Here is a 19,888-nt window from a genome sequence, read left to right as displayed (position 1 = left end):
AAAAATCATTGAACTGAATTGAAAGGAGGTTATCATTACTATTTTTAAAATGCATGTACAGTGGCCTAGATGGTTATGTGCAGAAATATGTTTCACAGTTGTATGGCTGAAACTCCTTTAAATACTTCTGTGTATGTGAGTTTTGAGAAGATTTGTAACTTAGGTTGAGGTTCTGGATGTAAGTTTGCTCACTGAGCTGGAAGGTCCAATTTCAGACGTTTCATCACCGTGCTGGGTAATATCATCACTGATGTTACCTAGTATGGTGACGAAACATCTGAAAATGAACGTTCCAGCTGAGCGAGCAAACTTACATCCAGAACTTTTGTGTATGATGAGCAATCTTTGTTATCAATTAACCGTCTCTCTAAATCACATTAACAATCATGTAATCCCAATAATAATGTATTTATAGGAGAGAAGAAATTATCTACATTTGTTCAGCTTTCTTCACAAATCATTAATCATCCTGCATGAGTAATGCTCCCAGTAGAGATTGGAACCAAGTGGTTCTTATTGACTATAAGATCCTTGCTTGGAGGAGTTAACCTGGGCTAGTCTGTCGGCCCAGGCTGACAGATATAAACAGAGGACTCAGAATCTCCTCACTTCAGTGACTGGCTGTGGCCAGCCAGTTCAGAGTCAATGTACTATGCACATGGGAATAAAGTGTGACTTGGTGATGTGATACTACCCTCCATATTGTTATTTCACTCCCATTTTTATAAATGTCCTTGTCACACTGTAATTGTCACACTCCCCTTTTTCCTCCCTCCAACTGCGTGGTTCTTGGACATTCCTAGAATACAGGGTTTATAGAACATAGAACATTCTTTGCTCAATGTCTAAATGCAGCAGTGTTTAAACTGAATGTAAAATGAAACTGTGCGGAACTGCTCGATGAGTTGAACGGCTGCTAGATGATCATAAAATGCAGATTTTAAACATCACCATTTGCTCTGCCAACTGGCAGAGTTCCTTAAAACAGATTAGGAGTAAATAATAAGCCTTTCATTAGCACCCTCGCATTTTATGAACGTAGGGCAAGGGTCAGAGGCCCCATTTCCTGTTGGTATTTTGATGTTTTAAAACCAGTGAGGTCAGGGTAGTATTCTATATCATTGATTTCTCCCTGAGGCGTTCTCTGGTTTAATAGGATATGGGTATTCACTGGTAGTTGTTGATTTTTCTGATTATTTTTCTTTTCTCTCTTGAGTTTCTTCTCAGTTCAAAATATTAAACATTGAAGGACTGTAAAGCAAACAGCTGGAAATTAATTTAGAACGCCACTTTTGCTCACTGCAAGTGATGCAGACATGTCAAGGAATCTGCGCACTGCTCTCTACATTTTCTGCCAGAATATTGACAGGAACCCCTGAGGAGTTGCCATTTGTAAGGTTCTATGTGGGCTGCATCTTTACAGGTTTAGTACAGTTACACACTCGGATCTCTTGAGGTGCATTTGTAGTGACCGTACCTAAGAGCAAGGACACTGGTGTTCACATCCCACCTGCTCCATAGATATGTTATAACACCTCTGAACAGATTGATTAGGAAAATAGATATAGTGCCTGTACTGGCTAATTGCATTTTCTTACACTGGACACACTCGAATAATATGACTAGAAACTGCATTTATCTGTCAGACACATGAGCTTGCAACCTGGATAATGAAACATCATTTCAGTGCTGCCTTATACACCCTTCACTCCTTCATGAGTTCTACCTCAGCGATGGAATGCGTTCGTGCAATTCCCCGAATGCAACAGTGAGTAAATGTGACTTTAAGGAAAGCAGCAAGACATATGGGCTAATAAGTTTCCAGATTTACTCCCTCCAGTGTGTCCAGTTATACGTTCTCATTTAGGGCAGCAGTTGAAGAACAATTGACTCCAACATCCTTCATCAAAGACGCCCTAAAGGAAGGGAATAGAGGGATTCAGATCGTGTAAGTGAAGACAGTTTTAGTAGAGAAGGGCACAGGCATGGTGGGCCGAAGAGCCTGTTTCTGTGCATATTGGTCTTTGTTGTGAAGGATTTGAGTATGTAGTGACTCTTGTTGGAAAGTTGGATTTTACACTGATGCCTTTGCAGCCACCATTGTCACAAACCATGTCAGAGTCTCTGCTACCTTAGACAGAACAACAACCAGTTTTAGAGGGACACACAGCACCCATAGAACTGTGCCCATCTAACTCATGCTAATTTTAATCGGTGCTGTAGACATTGTACAATTAGCCTCCGTATTGCTTGGCTGGGGAAGAGAAATTGTGCTAATCCTTGATAATTATGGTTGTCTAGTAACCTGTATTGAGTATGGACATTGCACAAGAGCTTTGTCTTAGCCTTGTACAATGTCCTCATAAATGAATACCCTGCCAATACAGTAATGAACAAATACCACATAAAACTGATTAAAATCCGTTTGAACTTAGTAATAACCCCATATTTGTTTTTGTTGAAATGTGACAATGCTGTTTGTTCCAGAATTGTAAATTTGATGGAATTCAGTGAAATATTTGGGTGGTAGTGAGTTGTGATTCAATTAATATGTAGTCAGCAAATATTGTCCCTTAAAGGAAACTGGTACCCTTTCCTACTCACATGGTGGGCTGTGTTCAGTTATAGTTGCATGTGGGTTGTGAGCTGGATGATGGAATTAAAGTGATACCACCACCACTACCGCTGCCATCTCTCTCACCAGAAAAAAAATTTCAGACATGCCAGGACTAGACTTAAAGCTCTGGATTTTGCAAGGTCGACTTCTAACAGAGGAGTGTAACATTAGTGTTTCGGTATTGATAACCTGTCATGGCACCACTCTTTTTCCTATCTTGCAACATTACCCCTCTTATTATTTAATCTTTCTACTCCACCAGTCACCAGCTGCAATCCCGAAAAGGATTCCTTTATTCCCACTCTGCCTTCTGCCAGTTAGCTAATCTTCTATCCATGTCACTACTTTCCCCTAACACCATGGGATTTTATTTTATTTAGCAGCCTCCTGGGCAATACCTTATCAAAGGCCTTCTGGAAATCCAAATAGATGACGTCTACTGGCTCTCCTTTGTCTAACTTGCTTTGTACTTTCTCAAAGAATTCTAACAGATTTGTCAGGCATTACCTCTCCTTGACAAAGCTGTGCTGACTCAGTCATATTTTACCATGCCCTTGCAAGTACTCTGCAATTGCATTCTTAATAATAGACTCTAAAATTTTACCAATGACCAAAGTCAAGCTAACCGGCCTTTAATTTCCCAACTTCTGCCTCCTTCCCTTCTTAAGTAGGGATGTTACATTCTCTGGGATCCTCCCTGACTCCAGTGATTCCTGGAAGATGCCTTCACAATCTCCTAACTCCTTCAGAACTCTGGGGAGTAGTCCATCTGGTGTGGGTGATTGTTTTCAACTTCAGACCTTTCAGCTTCCTCAGCTCCTACGCCTTAATGACAGCCACTGACTCTCTTGAAATTCTGGTTTACTGCTGTTATCTTCCACTGTGAGGTCGGATGTGAAGTACCTATTCACTTCCTATGTCATTTCTTTGTCCCCTGTTACTAGTTCTTGAGCCTCATTTTCCTCTGATCACTGTCCACTTTTGCCTCTCTCTTACCTTTTTTACATACCTAAATAACTCGTGCAATCTTTTTTTATACTACTAGCTAGCTTATCGTCATATTTAATCATCTCCCATCTTATTGTTTTTTTAATTGTCTACACCAGCTCTCCAAATGAGCATCATGACTTTGTGTCACTCTCCCCATACTTTTATATGTTGTTCCTATTTAAATAATTGTCCATTACCCTCTAGAATGCCTCAATTGAACTTGAATCCATCACACTACCAGGCAGTGCAGCCCAGACCTTAGTCATTTCTTATGTGAAAATGTTTTTCTCACATCAAATTTGCCTGTTTTTTGAATATTTTAAATCTGGAGCCTCTTATTCTTGATCCTTTACAGGTGGGAACAGTTCCTTCCTATCTACTCTAACCAGCCCCTGTGGAAACCAATTCCACCTTCTCCAATCTATCCTCATAATTGAAGTTCCTCATCTCTGGAACCATTCTTGTAAATATCTACTGCACACTGTCCAGTGCATTCACATCCTTACTGTAATGTGATATCCAAAACTGTACGCAGTGTTTCAGTTGACAAATTCATAATAGCATTAGAACTAGAAGCAGAACCCTCATTCTTGATGAAGGATTTATGCCCAAAACATTGATCCTCCTGCTCCTCAGATGCTGCCTAACCTGCTGTGCTTTTCCAGCATTACACTCTCGACTTTGATCTCCAGCATCTGCAGTCCTCACTTTCTCCTAGAAGTAGAACTAGACAAATTATTCCCTTGAACCTGCTCTGCCATTTGATACGATCACAGCTGACCTTACCATGGCCCCAACTACACATCCTGATCTCCCTCACCCTTCAAACCATTACTAATTAAAATTCTGTCTATCTCCTCCATAAATTTACTCAACATTCCAGCATCCACCACACTCTAGATTAGTAAATTCCACAGAATTACAACCCTTAGAAAGAAAGAATTTCTCCTCATTTCTGTTTTAATTGTGGTACTGCATCCCATAAAACTGTGACCTCTTGTCCTAAATTGCCCCTCAAGGAAACATCCTCTCTGCTTATACTTTGTCAATCCCTTTTTAGCATCTTATATACTTCAATTAGATCTTCTCTCATTCAGTTAAACTCTACAGAGTACAGGCCTAAATTGTTCAATCTATCTTCATAAGACAATTGTCTCATCTCTGGAGTCAATCGACTGAACCTCCTCTGAATTGACTCTAATCCAACTATATCTCTCCTCAAATAAGGGGACCAAAATTGTACTCCACGTGTGGTCACACTGATGCCTTGTACAGTCGCAGGAACACATACCCTAATTTTATACTCTACTCCTTTAGCAATAAATGTTAAGATTCCATTTTCTTTCCTTATTACCTGCTGTACTGCATGCTAGATTTGTGTGATTCTTGCACAAGGGCACCCAGATCCTTAGGCACTGAGGCACTCTGACATTTGTCCAGTTTGATAAGTCGTCTTTCTATTCCTCTGACCAAAATGGATAATCTCATACTTATCCACATTAAACTTCATCTGCCAAATTTTAACCCATTCACTTAATCTGGTCATATCTAATTGTAAATTTCTTATTTTTTCATTACAGCTTATGTTCCCACTTACTTTAGTGTCGATAGCATTTCCATCCCTGCATTCCAGCATCACCTCCTTGCTCTTGTATTCCATCCCCTCATTAATAAAGTCCAGGATACTGTAATCTCTATTAACTGCTCTCACCTGTTTGCCACCTTCAACGATCCATGTAGATATACATCATGTCCTTCTGCACCTGCAGCTCCTTTAGAATTGTACCCTTTATACTGCCTTCCCAGGTTTTTTGTCTCCAAAGTACATCATCTCACACTGATCGGCATTAAACTTCACCTGTCAACCATCCACCCACTCTGTCAACTTTTCAATGTCCTTTTGAAGTTTTACATTGTCTTCTTCACAGTTTACAATGCTTTCAAGTTTCATATCACTAAGTGCTTATTCAGGACATTTTAAAATAGCGCTGCTAAAGCAATAATTGCAAGTCTGGAACTGACTAGATTTCAAGGAGAATTTAACAGATGCTGCTGCTGGAATCAAACTGAGATTATTGTAGACCGAACCTCAGTGATGAAGAATAAACTTCCAGTTCTTGATCTGAACAAAGGAGAGCTTTAGCCTCTTGCTCTTGAGTTGAGCTGATCTCACAGTCTGAACCCGAGGACTGAAGGGAAGGGAGACAATGGAGGAAGAGGGACAGTTCCGAAGAAGAGTAGATGTGGAAAGGGATTAGAGTGAGGAAAGGGATTGAGTGGGAGAATACAGCAGGTTGCTGTCACCTGGAGGGGGCGAGAGCATTTCTGCTGGAAGAAAGGACACTAGAGAATTTGCATCCTTCTCCTTATTTTATAGAGGTGGGTGAAAAGGGAGAATGAGGCAACCATGGCTGACTAGAGAAGTCAGGGATAGCATAAAAGCAAAAAAGCAAGCATATAATGTGGCAAAGGGCAGTGGGAATCCAGAGGATTGGGAAGCTTACAAAGACCAACAGAGGGCAACTAAACAAGAAATAAGGAGGGATAAGGTTAAATATGAGGGTAAGCTAGCCAGTAATATAAAGGAAGATTGTAAGAGTTTCTTTCAATATATAAAGGGCAAAAGAGAGGCAAAAGTGGACATTGGGCCACTGGAAAATGGCACTGGAGAGATAGTATTGGCAAACAAGGAAATGGCTGAGGAACTGAATAATTACTTATTCTCAGTCCTCACAGTGGAAGACACGAGTAATATCCCAAAAATTCAAGAGTGAGGGAGCAGAGCTGAGTACAGTGGCCATCACCAAGGAGAAGGTGCTAGAAAAACAGAATGGTCTGAAAATGCATAAATCACCTGAACCAGGTGGACTACACCCAAGAGCTTTAAGGATGATAGCTGAAGAGAAAGTGGAAGTATTACTGGTGATCTATCAGACGGATTAGCCTAAACTCAGTCGTGGGTAAGTATCCTGGAATCCAATGTGAAGGATGAGATTTCTGAATACTTGGAAGTGCATGGTAAAATAAGGCAAAGTCAGCATTGGAGTTTCATCAAGGGAAGGTCATGCCTGACACATCTGCTAGAATTCTTTGAGGAAGTAATGAGCAGGTTAGACCAATGAGAGCCGATGGATGTTATCTACCTGGACTTCAAGAAGGCCTTTGACAAGGTGCTGTACAGGAGGCTGCTGAGTAAGATAAGAGTCCATGGTGCCAGAGGCAAGGTGCTAACATGGAGAGAAGTTAGGCTGTCTGACGGAAAGTGGTGTTCCACAAGGCTCAGTGTTGGGACCATAACATTTCACTTTTTACATTAACTATTTAGATGAAGGAACTGAGTGCATTCTGGTTAAGTTTGCATATGATACAATGAGAGGTAGAGGGACAGGAAGAATTGAGGAAGTGGGGAGGCTGCAGAAGGATTTGAACAGCTTGGGAGAGTGGACAAAGAAGTGGCAGATGGAGTACAATGTGGGCAAGTGTGAGGTCATGCACTTTGGTAGGAAGAATAGAAGCATGGACTATTTTCTAAATGGGGAGAAAATTCAAAAGTCTAAAGTGCAAAGAGACTTGGGAGTTCTCGTCCAGGATTCTCTGAAGGTAAACTTACGGGTTGAGTCAGTAATTAGGAAGGCAAATGCAATGTTGATATTTATTTCAAGAGGACTTGAATATAAAAGCAGGGATGTACTTCTGAGGCTCTATAAAGCTCTGATCAGACCATATTTGGAGTATTGTGCACTGATTTGGGCCCCATATCTCAGGAAGGATGTACTGGCCTGGAGCGTGTTCAAAGGAGGTTCATGAGAATGGTCCCAGGAATGAAAAGCTTAACATACAAGGAACGTTTGAGGACTCTGGGTTTATACTCGATGGAGTTTAAAAGGAATCGGGGGGGGAGAGGAATCTAATTGACACATACAGAATATTGAATGGCCTGGACAGAGTAGATGTTGGGAAGATGTTTCCATTGGTAGGAGAGACTAGGAACCGAGGGCTCAGACTTAGAGTAAAGGGAAGACCCTATAGAATGGAGATAAAGAGAAGTGTCTTCAGCCAGAGAGTGGGGAATCTGTGGAATTCATTACCACAGAAGGCTATGGAGGCCAGGTCATTGAGTATATTTAAGATGGAGATAGATAGGTTCTTGAGTATCAAGGGGATCAAGGTTTATGGGGAGAATGGGGCTGAGAAACATATCAGCCATGATTGAATGGTGGAGCAGACTCGATGGGCTGAATGGACTAATTTCTGCTCCTCTGTCTTATGGTCTTATAACATCCATGCTAAAATATTCTCAAATCAGGATGCGTACTTTCACATCACATTGTATATTTGTGACAAAATCTACACCATGCTATTCATGGGTAGAATATATTTATCTAGTCACCCTTTCAAAAATGGTGGAAAAGTAGAAACCAGCAAGTTTTATTAATGAACAACAAAATTAGGATACTGAAAAAAAGAAGTTTAATATTTGATACAAATCCGGGAATAGCAGACTCTGGGAATATGGCTGCTACCCTAATTGGTCATAACAATGCCAATGGTAAAATACTCCATGTAGCCCTGCAGAAATCCAGTGCTAGGTGGTACTGGCTTTTGTGTGGTGTAAATAGCAGGACAGTGAACGTGACTCAGTTTCACACACTGTTTAGTTTACATGTCCATTGACTTCAATCAAAATGGGTACAACCATTCATTAAATCTTTATAATCCCTTCTGTGCTACCAACAAAGGGTATTGGTATTCTAGTATCCCCTGTGGAAGAGGAAAGAAGATTGATAAAAGTTTAGGTTAAAAAAATTGATTGAGAGCCACTGGCCTGTTTCAATAATTGCATGGTCTTTCAAACATTTATACTTGTATGAGATTACGAGACAATCTGCCAACATTACCTGGTCTGACCTACATGTCACTCAATATTCATAACAATGTTATCGATTCCGAACTGCCAGTAAGCGATTCAGTTCAAGGGCAATTAGGAATGTGCAATATAGTGTCCTCATCACATGAAACAATAAAGGGAAAAGAAGAAATCTGTGCCTTCACAATAGAAGAACTTGCTGATCAAACCGAATTAACCCCAACCCAGGTAAATGGCTTTCATGGAATAGTAGGAAAATACAAGGAACACTATTTGATATGTATACAAAGACCAGATGTTTGAGTGCGGTTTTGAAGAGTAGTCAAAATTTGTGGAATAAAAACTGCAAAAGAGAAGGTGAAGAGAAAATTGATAGGAGTATAGTCATTATGGTGAGAGGTGTGCTCCCGATATGTACCCTTCACCCAGTTTTTCAGAACTTCACTTGTCAGTGATGGGGAGGAGGAAGTGTAGTGGTGTGTGTGTGTGTGTGCATGCATTGAATAAAACTAAAGGATAAAGCAGTAAATCTTTCCCCATGTGGAATAACACAGCAACGCACTGTAGCGCAGCTATTGCAAAGACTTCTCATTTTATGCAGTGTTGTGTCCTCCTTATTTGTACTTAAAACTACAGATTTTGATCAGTTTGCACTGAGAGAGTTAACAGAACTTTGTGCCAATACCTAATTTTAACCTTAACAGATTATGCGTGTTTGACATTGCAATCAAGTTGGCTGATTGCTGGCCTGTAAGGATAAACAGAATGAATGCAGCTATTGAGACTTTACTGCCAAAATATGTGAAGGCTAATTTTTTTACTAAGCAGACTGAGACTTACTTACAAACTCTGTCGAGCCACAAATGGAGCACAGATAGAGAGAAGCGAGACAGCCAGAAATAGATTCCTGCAACTGGTAGCGGTTGAACGAATTCTCGTTTCCTTAATTGGGAACATCTGGATTCAGCAGCACTGAACAAAAGACTGGCAGAGTGGGAGTTATAGTTGTGCACTGTATGGGATGGATGCAACCTGTTATACTGGAACAGTGATGGCAGAACCTCTCCTAATTAAGGCAGAGGGTAAAAAGAAATCAGTACAAGATTCCTGGTCGAAAGTGAGCACTGCAGATGATGGAGATTAGAGTTGAGTGTGGGGTGCAGGAAAAGCACAGCAGGTCAGGCAGCATCTGAGGAGAAGGAAAATCAACGTTTCGGGCATCAGATGGGAGGGTGGAGCAGATAGGTAGGAAGGAAGATGGACAGATAGGACGGATCATGAGGGTGGTGCTGAGCTGGAAGGTTGGAACTGGGATAAGGTGGGAGGAGGGGAAATGGGAAACTGGTGAAATCCACATTGATGCCATGTGGTTGGAGGGTCCCGAGGCAGAAGATGAGGCGTTCTTCCTCCAGGCATCGCTGGTTAGGGTGTGGTGATGGAGGAGGCCCAGGAACTGCATGTCCTTGGCAGAGTGGGAGGGGGAGTTCAAATATTCAGCCACAGGGCAGTGGGGTTAATTGGTGCGGGTGTCCTGAAAATGGTCCCTAAAGTGCTCTGTGAATAGGCGTCCTTTCTCCCCAATGTAGAGGAGACCGCATTGGGAGCAACAGATACAGTAAATGACATGTGTGGAAGTGCAGGTGAAACTTTGGATGTGGAAGGCTCCTTTGTGGCCTTGGAGGTGAGCAGGGAGGTGTGGGCACAGGTTTTGCGATTCCTGAGGTGGCAGGGGAAGGTGCCGGCAGGGGAGGGTTGGTTGTTGGGGAGTGTGGAGCTGACAAGGTAGTCATGGAGGGAACAGTCATTATGGAAAGCAGGATAGGGGTAGGGAAGGAAATATATCTCTGGTGGTGGGGTCCGTTTGTAGATGGAGGAAATGGCGGAGGATGATGTGATGTTGGAGGAGTGGAAGGTGAGGACCGGGATGGGGTGGGTTATATCCTTACGGTTGGAGGGGTGAGGTTTGAGAGCGGAGGTGCGGGCCGTGGATGAGATGCGCTGGAGAGGGGAAATTGCAGTCTTTAAAGAAGGAGGCCATCTGGTGTGTTCTGTGGTGGAACTGGTCCTCCTGGGAGCAGATGCAGCGGAGGCGGAGGAATTGGGAATAAGGTATAGCAGTTTTACAGGAGGCAGGGTGGGAAGAGGTGTAATCCAGATTGCTGTGGGAGTTGGGTTTGTAGAAAATGTCAGTATTGATTAGGTCACTGTTGATGGAGATGTCAAAGATAGTCCAGGTGAGTTTAAGTTCAGGGTGAAATGTGTTGGTGAAATGTTCAACCCCCTTGCGGGAGCACGAGGTGGCACTGATGCAGTCATCAGAATGAATGCAGCAGAGGAAGAGGTGGGGAATGGTGCTGGTGTAACTATGGAAGATGGACTGTTCTACTTAGCCAACAAAGAGACAGGCATAGCTGCGGCCCATACGGGTGCCCATGGCTACCCCTTTCATCTGGAGGAAGTGGGAGGAGAAATTGTTGAGGGTGAAGACCAGTTCAGCCAAACGAATAAGAATATCAGTGGAAGGGTACTGATGGGGACGTCGAGAGAGGAAGAAACTGAGGGCTTGGAGGCCCTGGTCATGGCAGATGGAGGTGTAGAGGAACTGGATATCCATGGTGAAGATGAGGCATTGGGGGCCAGTAAAATGGATGTCTTGGAGGAGGTGGAGGTTGTGGGTGGTGTCCCAAATGTATGTGGGGAATAGGACTAGGGGGAATAGGACAGTATTGAGGTAGGTGGAGATGAATTCGATGGGGTAGGAGCAGGCTGAGACGATGGATCGGCCGGGGTCGTCAGGCCTGTGGATCTTGGATAGGAGATAGAATCCGGTGATGCAGGGTTCCCGAAATATGACGTTGGGAGATTCCTGAGGTGATGAAGTTGTGTACAGTCTGGGAGATGGTCAAGGGGCAATAGGAGGAGGTGTCTTCAAGTTGGTGCCTGGTTTCAGAGGTCAGTGCGCCAAACTACCACTGTACCCCCCCCCCACCTTGTCCGCTGGTTTGATGCTGAGGTTGGGGTTGGAGCAGAGGGAGTGGAGGGTGAGAGATTGGAATGAGAGAGGGGTGTGGACAGGTTGAGGGGTCAATGTTGTAGCGGCAGTTGGAAATAAAGAGGTTGAGGGCGGGTAACAGACTGGCACAGGGTGTGTTGGAGACGTGTGAAGGGGTCCTCGGAAGGTGGGCAGGAGTCTTGATTAACAAAGTAAGCTTGGAGACAGAGGCGGCGGAAGACGTGTCTGACATCACAACGCTTGTTGAATTCATTAATCCATGAACAGACCATGCAAAACATTTTTAAGCAGGTAGCCCAGACCATAACGTTGCTAATTGTTTTAGTGAAGTGTATAGTGCATACTCCCAGAGTAAATTAGCTGGTTCGACTGCCAAGTTTCAAACAAACAAAATGTATTTACAAAATTATGGAATCAAACACAAAGAACAGAAAACAGAATGCCAGATAACCTATCCTATCCAAACCCGACCTAATGATGTTGTTCCGAAAATAATTGCAACAGACCCAATACACACATCCCTTTTCATGAACAGTTTTTAAAAAAGGGCACAGCAGCTTACAGTTTTCCAAGTTAGAAGGGCAGAAGGAAAAAGAGAACTTCCAGTTTCAACTGTAACTCTGACTCAACTAACTGAGCAGCACGATGGCTCAGTGGTTAGCACTGCTGCCTCACAGTGCCAGGGACCCAGGTTTGAGTCCAGCCTTCGGTGACTGTGTGGAGTTTGCACGTTCTCCCTGTGTCTGTGTGGGTTTCCTTCGAGTGCTCCGGTTTCCTCCCACAGTTCAAAGATGTGCGGGCCAGATGAATTGGCCATGCTAAATTACATTAGTTTTAGGTGCATTAGTCAGAGGGAAATGGGTCTGGGTGGGTTACTTTTTGGAGAGTTAGTGTGGACTGGTTGGGCTGAAGGGTCTGTTTCCACACTAGGGAATCTAGTCTAACTCCCAAACTGAATTGAATGGCACAGCCAGAGAGCTGGCCATGTCCCCTTGACTATACGAGTTTTTTCAAAAGACTTTACGTTTTTGGCCTGAAGCACTATCTGTTCAGGTAAACAGCAAGGCCCCAATGACCCATTCAAACTTCAGACACGGTGGAGCCTGGCCAATTACCCCCTCTCTGAAAAAAACTCAAGGGCAAAGTTACCTTGTACAAGACCAGCATTGTGACAGAGTACGCCATATTTTAGAAGTTATTTCTTTACATGTTGTTTTTAGATGTAATTTTTGATTTTACAAATGCGAGAGAAAAACAGCTTATGCGTTTAATGTACCTCATCGTTTATTGAAAACTATGGGTGCAGATTTTGAACAATATGAGCAATGGTGAGAAATTTAGTAAAATAACATCAAAAATAAGAAAATCCAATTCTCAACATTGAGGAGAAAAATGTCTAATTTTTTTCCTTCAGGTTTCAACAGGTATTAAGAATCTTGCTAGTCAGCAGCATCCACCTCATTTCCATACATTTTAAGATTAGCTATTTTCACATCATTAATAGTTTGTGATTCTGCATGTGCAGCAATGAGAAACCAGGCGGCATTAAGTCCCACATGAAGTCCATGTGATTACCTGGTGTATGCAGTTCATTGGTTGCTTCTCTGGGCCTCCATGTTCAAGCCCATTCAACGTCTCATGGCACGCTCAATAGTCAGTGACTGCCTCCACCCTTCATTAACCAAAGTCGGCTTTGGCAAAATACCGGCCTTACTTCATTATAATGACTGGTGTCAGACCATCTATCATTCTATGATTCAACTCAGTTCAGTTCAGCCCTTGGGGAATTCACCTTGGAGCTCAAGGATACCTTTTACTTGGCTACTTTCATACAGGGACACGCAACCCTCTCATGCATCTAAACAGAACACATTTATGACTTAGCTTCTTCAGACTGACTCACTTTGCCTTTATGTGAAGGCTGCAAGCCTCTCTGTTTACCATAGATTTTTATCCAGATGGGTCAGTAGTTGTGGAGGATAATGGACGTGTGAACCGTGGAGTAGAGGAAGTCCATGTAACAGCAAAAATAGTAGGCCAGGTGTTCTGGTAGAAGCTGTAGGTGGTGGCAGAGTGAAAATAGTGGTACTTACACTTGTAGACTGCAGAAGATCATTGACCTTCTTATGACACCACTGTGTATTTCTCTGGGATTGTGAAATGGCATTGATCTGAGCCATTCGCGTAATCCAGGCTGCCTGGGGTCAGGTGCTGGCTGGGGTCAAGTGCTAGCTGGGGTCTGGTGCTGGCTGGGGTCAAGTGCTGGCTGGGGTCAGGTGCTATGGCCTTAATGTTGTAGTAGCAGGTTAGGACGGGCAGTTTCTGGCTTCAGTTGTTTGAAATAATGTGAGGCTCAGCATTTGATATGCTGACTAAGATGTGACCAGCACAAGATCCTGGAGCCTCTGCTGAGTCAGTGATTGCATGAGAAGAAGCCTGGAGCCCGAATATGTCGAGAGCTCAGCGGTTGCAATTGCATGAGAAAAGTTGATTGGCAGGAAATCATCCCTAAAGCTCCCTGAAAATAATACTTAACAAAAAATATGGGAAAATTCAGTCCTATAGGTTTTTGTTTGCTTTTTTTAATAGAATAAAGAATTTAATTCTGGAGATAAAGAGAAAGAACTTTTATTTATACAATATCTGTTGCAGCCCCAGAACATCCCATAGGTCCCACAAACAACAATACAATGTTCATCAGATACTCTGCTCTATCAGTTTTGTTTGAGGGATAAATATTTGCCAGGACTAATGACAGCACCTCTGACAATGCAGCACTCTTCTGAGGCTGAAATCAAAGCTACACCATCTGCCATTTTTATGAGCAGTCATACGTTCAGCTGCCAAATTTCTGCCAGTGCAGCGTGACCCTTAAACCAAACTGCTGTTATGCATGATGTGGAGGCACTGGTTTTAGACTCGGATGGACAGAGTTAACAATCAGGAAAAAGTGAGGACTGCAGATGTTGGGGATCAGAGTCAAAATGTGTGCCACTGGAAAAGCACAGCCGGTCAGGCAGCATCCGAGGAGCAGGAGAATTGACGATTCGAGTAGAAGCCTTTCTTCAGGAATGTTGGGGGGTGTGGGGGGGAGCCCAGGGCAGTTGAGGCTTGGGGTGGGGCTGGGGGTAAGGTAGCTAGGAAGGCGATAGGTAGATGAAGGTGGGAGGTGATGGTGAGAGATCAGAGCGGAGGGTGGAGCAGATAGGTGGGAAGGAAGATGGACACGTGGGACAGTTCAAGAGGGTGGTGCAGAGTTGGAGGATTGGATCTGGGATAAGGTGGGGAGAGGGGAGGTGAGAAAAGTGGTGAAATTCACATTGATTTCATGTGGTTGGAGGGTCCTAAGGCAGAAGATGAGGTGGTATTCTTCCTCCAGTCTTTGGGTGGCTAGGTTTGGCGGTGAAAGAGGCCCAGGACTTGCATTGTCCTTAGCGGACTAGGTGGGGCAGTTGGGGGTTGTTTGGTGTAAGTGTCTCAGAGATGTTGATGTTCTCTGAGACATTCCGCAAGTTGGAGTCTTGTCTCCCCAGTGTAGAGGAAACCGCATCAAGAGCAACAGACACTGCAGATTAGGTGTTTGGATGTGCAGGAAAATCTCTGCAGGATGTGGAAGGATTCTTTGAGGCCTTGGATGGAGACAAATGGGGAGGTGTGGGTGCAGGGTTTAGACCTCTTGTGGTGGCAAGGGAAGTTGCCAGAAGTTGAGGGTGGGCTGGTGGGGTGCGTAGGCCTAACGATGGAGTTGCGGAGGGAATGGTCTCTGTGGAATGCTGAAAGGGGTGGGGAGGGAAATATATCTCTGGTGGTGAGGTCTGACTGTAGGTGGCAGAAATGGCGGAGGATGATACATTGTATCCGGAAATTGGTGGAGTGGAAGGTGAGGACCAGGGAGGTTCTATCCTTGTTGCAGTTGGAGGGGTGCAGTTCAAGGGAGGAGGTGCAGGAAGTAGAGGACATGCGCTAGATGGCATTGTTGACCATGTGGGAGGGGAAATTGTGGTCCTTGAAGTAGGACGCCATCTGGGATGTTGTAGAGGAGATGTTGTTGCAAGTGTGGCGGAAGCAGAGGAATTGGGAGTAAGGGATAGCATTTTTACAGGGGGTAGATGTGTGGGAGAAGGTGTAGCCCAGGTAGCTGTGGAAGTCAGTGGATTTGAAGTAGATGTCTGTGTTGAGTCGGTTGCTGGAAATGGCAGTGGAGAAGTCCAGAAAGGGAGGGTGGTGTCTGAGATGGTCCAGGCGAACTAGAGGTTGGGGTGGAAGGCGTTGGTAAAGTTGATGAACTTTTCAACCTCCTCCTAGGAGCATGAGGTGGTGCCGATACAGTCATCGATGTAGCTGAGGAAATGGTGGGGGATGGTGCTGGGGTAACTGCGGAAGATGGACTGTTCCATGTACCTGACGAAGAGGCAGGTGTAGATGGTGCCCATGTCTGCCCCTTTAGTCAGAAGGAAGTGGGAGGATTAGAAGGAGAAAGTGTTGAGGGTGAGGACCAGTTCAGCCAGGTGGATGAGGGTATTGGTGGAAGGGTATTGGTTGGGACGGTGTGAGAAGAAGAAATGGGGGGCTTGGAGACCTTCATCATGGCGGATCGATGTGTACAGGGACTGGATGTCCACGGTGAAGAGGAGGCATTGGGGCCAGGGAACTGAAAGTCTTGGACAAAGAGGAGGGTGTGGGTGGTATCCCAAATGTATGTGGGGAGATCCTAGAACAAAGAGGACAGGATGGTATCAAGGTATGCAGAGATAGGTTCGGTGGGGCAGGAGCAGGTGGAGACGATAGGTCAGCCAGAGTAGTCTGGTTTGTGAAGTTTGGGTAAGACGTAGAACTGGGCGGTGCAGGGTTCTCAGACTGAGGTTAGAGGCTGTGAATGGGAGATCCCCTGGTGTGATGAGGCTGTGGATAGCTTGGGAGATTATAGTTTGGTGATGGGAGCGGAGGTCGTGGTTGAGGGAGCAGTAGGAGGAGATGTCCGTGAATTGGCGCCAGTCTTCAGCGGTGTACAGGTCAGTGTGCCAAACTACCTCTGTGCCCACCCCCCCCCCACCCCCCTTATCCACTGGTTTGATGGTTTGGTTGGGGGTTAGAGTTGAGAGAGTGGGGGGCTGCACATTGGGAGGGTAAGAGATTGGAGTGGATGGGAGCGGTGGACAGGTTGAGGCAGTCAGTGTCGCCATGGCAGTTGGAGATGGAGATTGAGAGCGGGTGACAGATCACCAGCACGGAGTGTCCAAATGGATGGAGTATGTTGGAGGTGGGCGAAGGGGTCCTTGGAGGGTGGGTGGGAATCCTGATGGATAAAGTAAGTGTGGAGGTGAAAGTGACGGAAGGAAAATTTGATGTCACGACGTGTGTTGAATTTGTTGATCTGGGAGCATAGTGGGATGAAGGTGAGGCCTTTACTGAGGACTGTTGTTTAATTTTCTGTTGTTATTTCATGACTAGATATGGCAGAACTGCAGAGTTTAGATCTGCCCCGTTGGTTGCAGAGTTGCTTTGCCCTGTCTTTTCACTTGCTGCTTATCCTGCTTTGTGCACAGGTATTCCTGTATTGTAACTTCACCAGATTGCACCTCATTTTTAATTATGCCTGGAAATGAAGGTTATTCCATTTATAACTACAACTTGCAGATAGATCACATTGCATATACAATGGTGAGGTGATGATCAAATGGACTTTTTGTTTTGGATGATGTGAAGCTTCTATAGTATTGTTGGAGATGTACTCCAGAAAGTAGAGAGTATTCCATCAACACTCTTGCCTTGTGACTGATTGAAAGGTTTTGAGGAACCAACCTTTGCCCTGGTTCTATAGTCACAGTAGCTCATCCAGTTATCTGGGACATAGCCTACTATCTGTCTTCTGTACTGGGTGGTTACTACACTCCAGTCAGAATTAAATAACATACAAACATACATAGGCTATATGCACCAAGTATAATATAACTGTCTGTACCTAACATCTACAACAAGCACTTCCAAGGAGGTCCATGCTTCTATTCAGTTGACACAACACTGGATTGAGGGCTTTTCTAGTTTGTATAGCTCATTGATTGAAGAGTTTCAATCAGTAGGGGTCATGCACATGCAAGCCTGTCCAATGACAACTGTCAGACTGAGTTAGTGCTCTAAAACAGTATGTCCCTCAATGGCAAGAGGGATTGCTGACAAGTTTCAGTCAAGTGGTTATCTTCCCAAGTGGTAAAAATATGAATAATACATGAGCTGCACACAGCTTGCTGTTCCCAGTTGCTACCAACATCATTGTCTATGCAGAGGCTGATATGGCTGACGGTTGGTGTTACAGGTGTGTTCACTGAAGTATTTACACATGCATAGTACATGACACTGATCCAGTCAGCACAGAGCTGGCTTGTAGCATGAGCAGAACCTCTGACACTCCTGTTTCTATCTGTCAGCCAGGAGTCCCTGACTGGACTAGGTTAACAGCCCCAATCAGGGAACTCAGATTCCATTAGATCCACTTGGTTGACATTGTTCCAGTCACTGCAGTCACCTTGAAGAAGCATGTTGACCTGACGTGCAAAAAACTTTTTTCACCAGTGATTGTGCTTTATACTCACATTTTTTCATGGCTCTTAGAACTGTATCCCATTACAAAGTAATATGTTGCAAAATACATTACCAAAGGTTAAACAGTGCAGCATCGGAAAGCTTTAGAGCAAGCTTTAAATTCTCCTTTCCTGAAGAAATATTGGAATCACTTACTTCCAAGAAAGTATATTTACAATTGTTGTTGCTATGGTGACATTGACACACATACCTTCAATCACTTTGATCAATGCTTTCTCATATACTGTACCAAACATATTTCACTGTAACAATCACTAGTGTATACTGTAGACCAGTTCAACTTTATTCTGTGTGCAGCCCATATATTGGGAACTGCAGAGAAACAATTTGAAGCTAATGCACTCTTTTGTTCTTTTCTCATAGGCATAATTGGTAGTGTTCAAGTTTCTACCCCGCCTGTGGTAGAAGCAGAGATTGGAAAACCCATCAGCATACCCTGTGTTCCTGAGATATCCACACCAAGCACTGTGAAATATGTCCAATGGTTTGTTGTAAGTAGAAGTGTATTACTACTTGGGAAATGACTGCTCCCTATTACTGTGTGACTGACCCCTTGATAATCTTGCAGGGAACATAAGGACTAACTATAAAAGTTTTCTATTGTCATGTAAAGGGGAAAAGATTTGTGAAAACTAATGTATGTCGCTTATGGTTAGAAACAGGAATTTATAATAGGCAACAAAGAAATGGCTGACGAACTAAATTCAGACTTCTCTTCTGTCTTCATAAAGGAGGACATGAAAAAATTACAAGAAACTGGGGAACGCAGGATTTAGTTAGAAGGAGAAACTAAAGCAAATATTAGAAGAGAAATGATGTTGGAGAAATTGATGGATTGAAGGCTGATAAATCACCAGGGCCTGATAATCTACATCCCAGAGTACATTAGAAAGAGCCCAAGAAATAGTGGATGGACCTTCCAAGATTCGTTAGATTCTGCAACAGTTGCTACGGATTGGGCAGTAGCTAATATAACCCCACTAAAGGCAGATAGGGAGAAAACTGGGAATTATAAGCCAGGAAGTCTGACTGCAGTAGTAGGGAAGATGCAAGAATCCATTATGTAGGAGTTTATAGACAGCATTCAGAAAACAGTGATGGGATCATACACATTTAGCATGGATTTACTAAAGGAAAATCACATGACAAATCTACTGGAATTCTTCAAGCATGTTGATCAAGAGAGGCAGTGGATGTGTAGTCATTGGAACAAGGTTGGATCTTATTGAGAAGGAGATTCCTGATTGGTCAGGTTAACTGGCTCTGAGCTAGCCGGTGAGAGCCCGTGTACTGCACACATTTAAATAAATCACACAATCACCTGATGAAGGAGTGTCGCTCCGAAAGCTAGTGTGCTTCCAATTAAACCTGTTGGACTATAACCTGGTGTTGTGTGATTTTTAACATTTAAATAAAGGGTGACTTGGTGACAGGATACAAGCCTCTGTGCAGCTATAGAAAATGGAACATTCTTTTTTTTTATATAGATATTTTTATTGGAAATTTAACATTTTTACAGGTTTACAAAAATAAACAAAACTCTCAAGTACAAACATTGATATACAATTAAATCTTAAATACATAATAACCAAAATTTAGCAAAAGAAAAATACTGAGAGAAAAAAAACAAAACTCAACTAACTACTAATTAGACCTACAACTAACCAGAGTGTATAATTAAGTCTCTTACATTATTCAAATAAGAGAAAGAAAAAAAATCAACAGATAACACAGAAATTGGATAGTGAGATACATGCTCGGAATGTGTTAACATCAAATGTAACAAAACCCGTATTCGTGC

General features: G+C 43.4%; 1 protein-coding gene across 4 annotated transcripts in view; it reads left to right on the top strand.

The window, feature by feature from the left end:
- The window catches only part of LOC122541124 (cell surface glycoprotein MUC18-like), a 192,540-nt gene that overhangs the window by 82,769 nt on the left and 89,883 nt on the right, over nt 1-19,888 (top strand). For all 4 annotated transcript variants that reach the window (XM_043677731.1, XM_043677730.1, XM_043677732.1 and 1 more), the window contains exon 2: nt 18,451-18,578. In XM_043677731.1, coding sequence (XP_043533666.1) covers nt 18,451-18,578 — 128 coding nt within the window. The remainder of the gene's footprint in view (nt 1-18,450; nt 18,579-19,888) is intronic.

The sequence above is a fragment of the Chiloscyllium plagiosum genome, chromosome 36 (assembly GCF_004010195.1).
Source record: "Chiloscyllium plagiosum isolate BGI_BamShark_2017 chromosome 36, ASM401019v2, whole genome shotgun sequence".
In the NCBI taxonomy this organism is placed as follows: domain Eukaryota; kingdom Metazoa; phylum Chordata; class Chondrichthyes; order Orectolobiformes; family Hemiscylliidae; genus Chiloscyllium; species Chiloscyllium plagiosum.
Note: the sequence above shows the minus strand (reverse complement) of the source record. Positions and strands in the feature narration are given on the sequence as shown.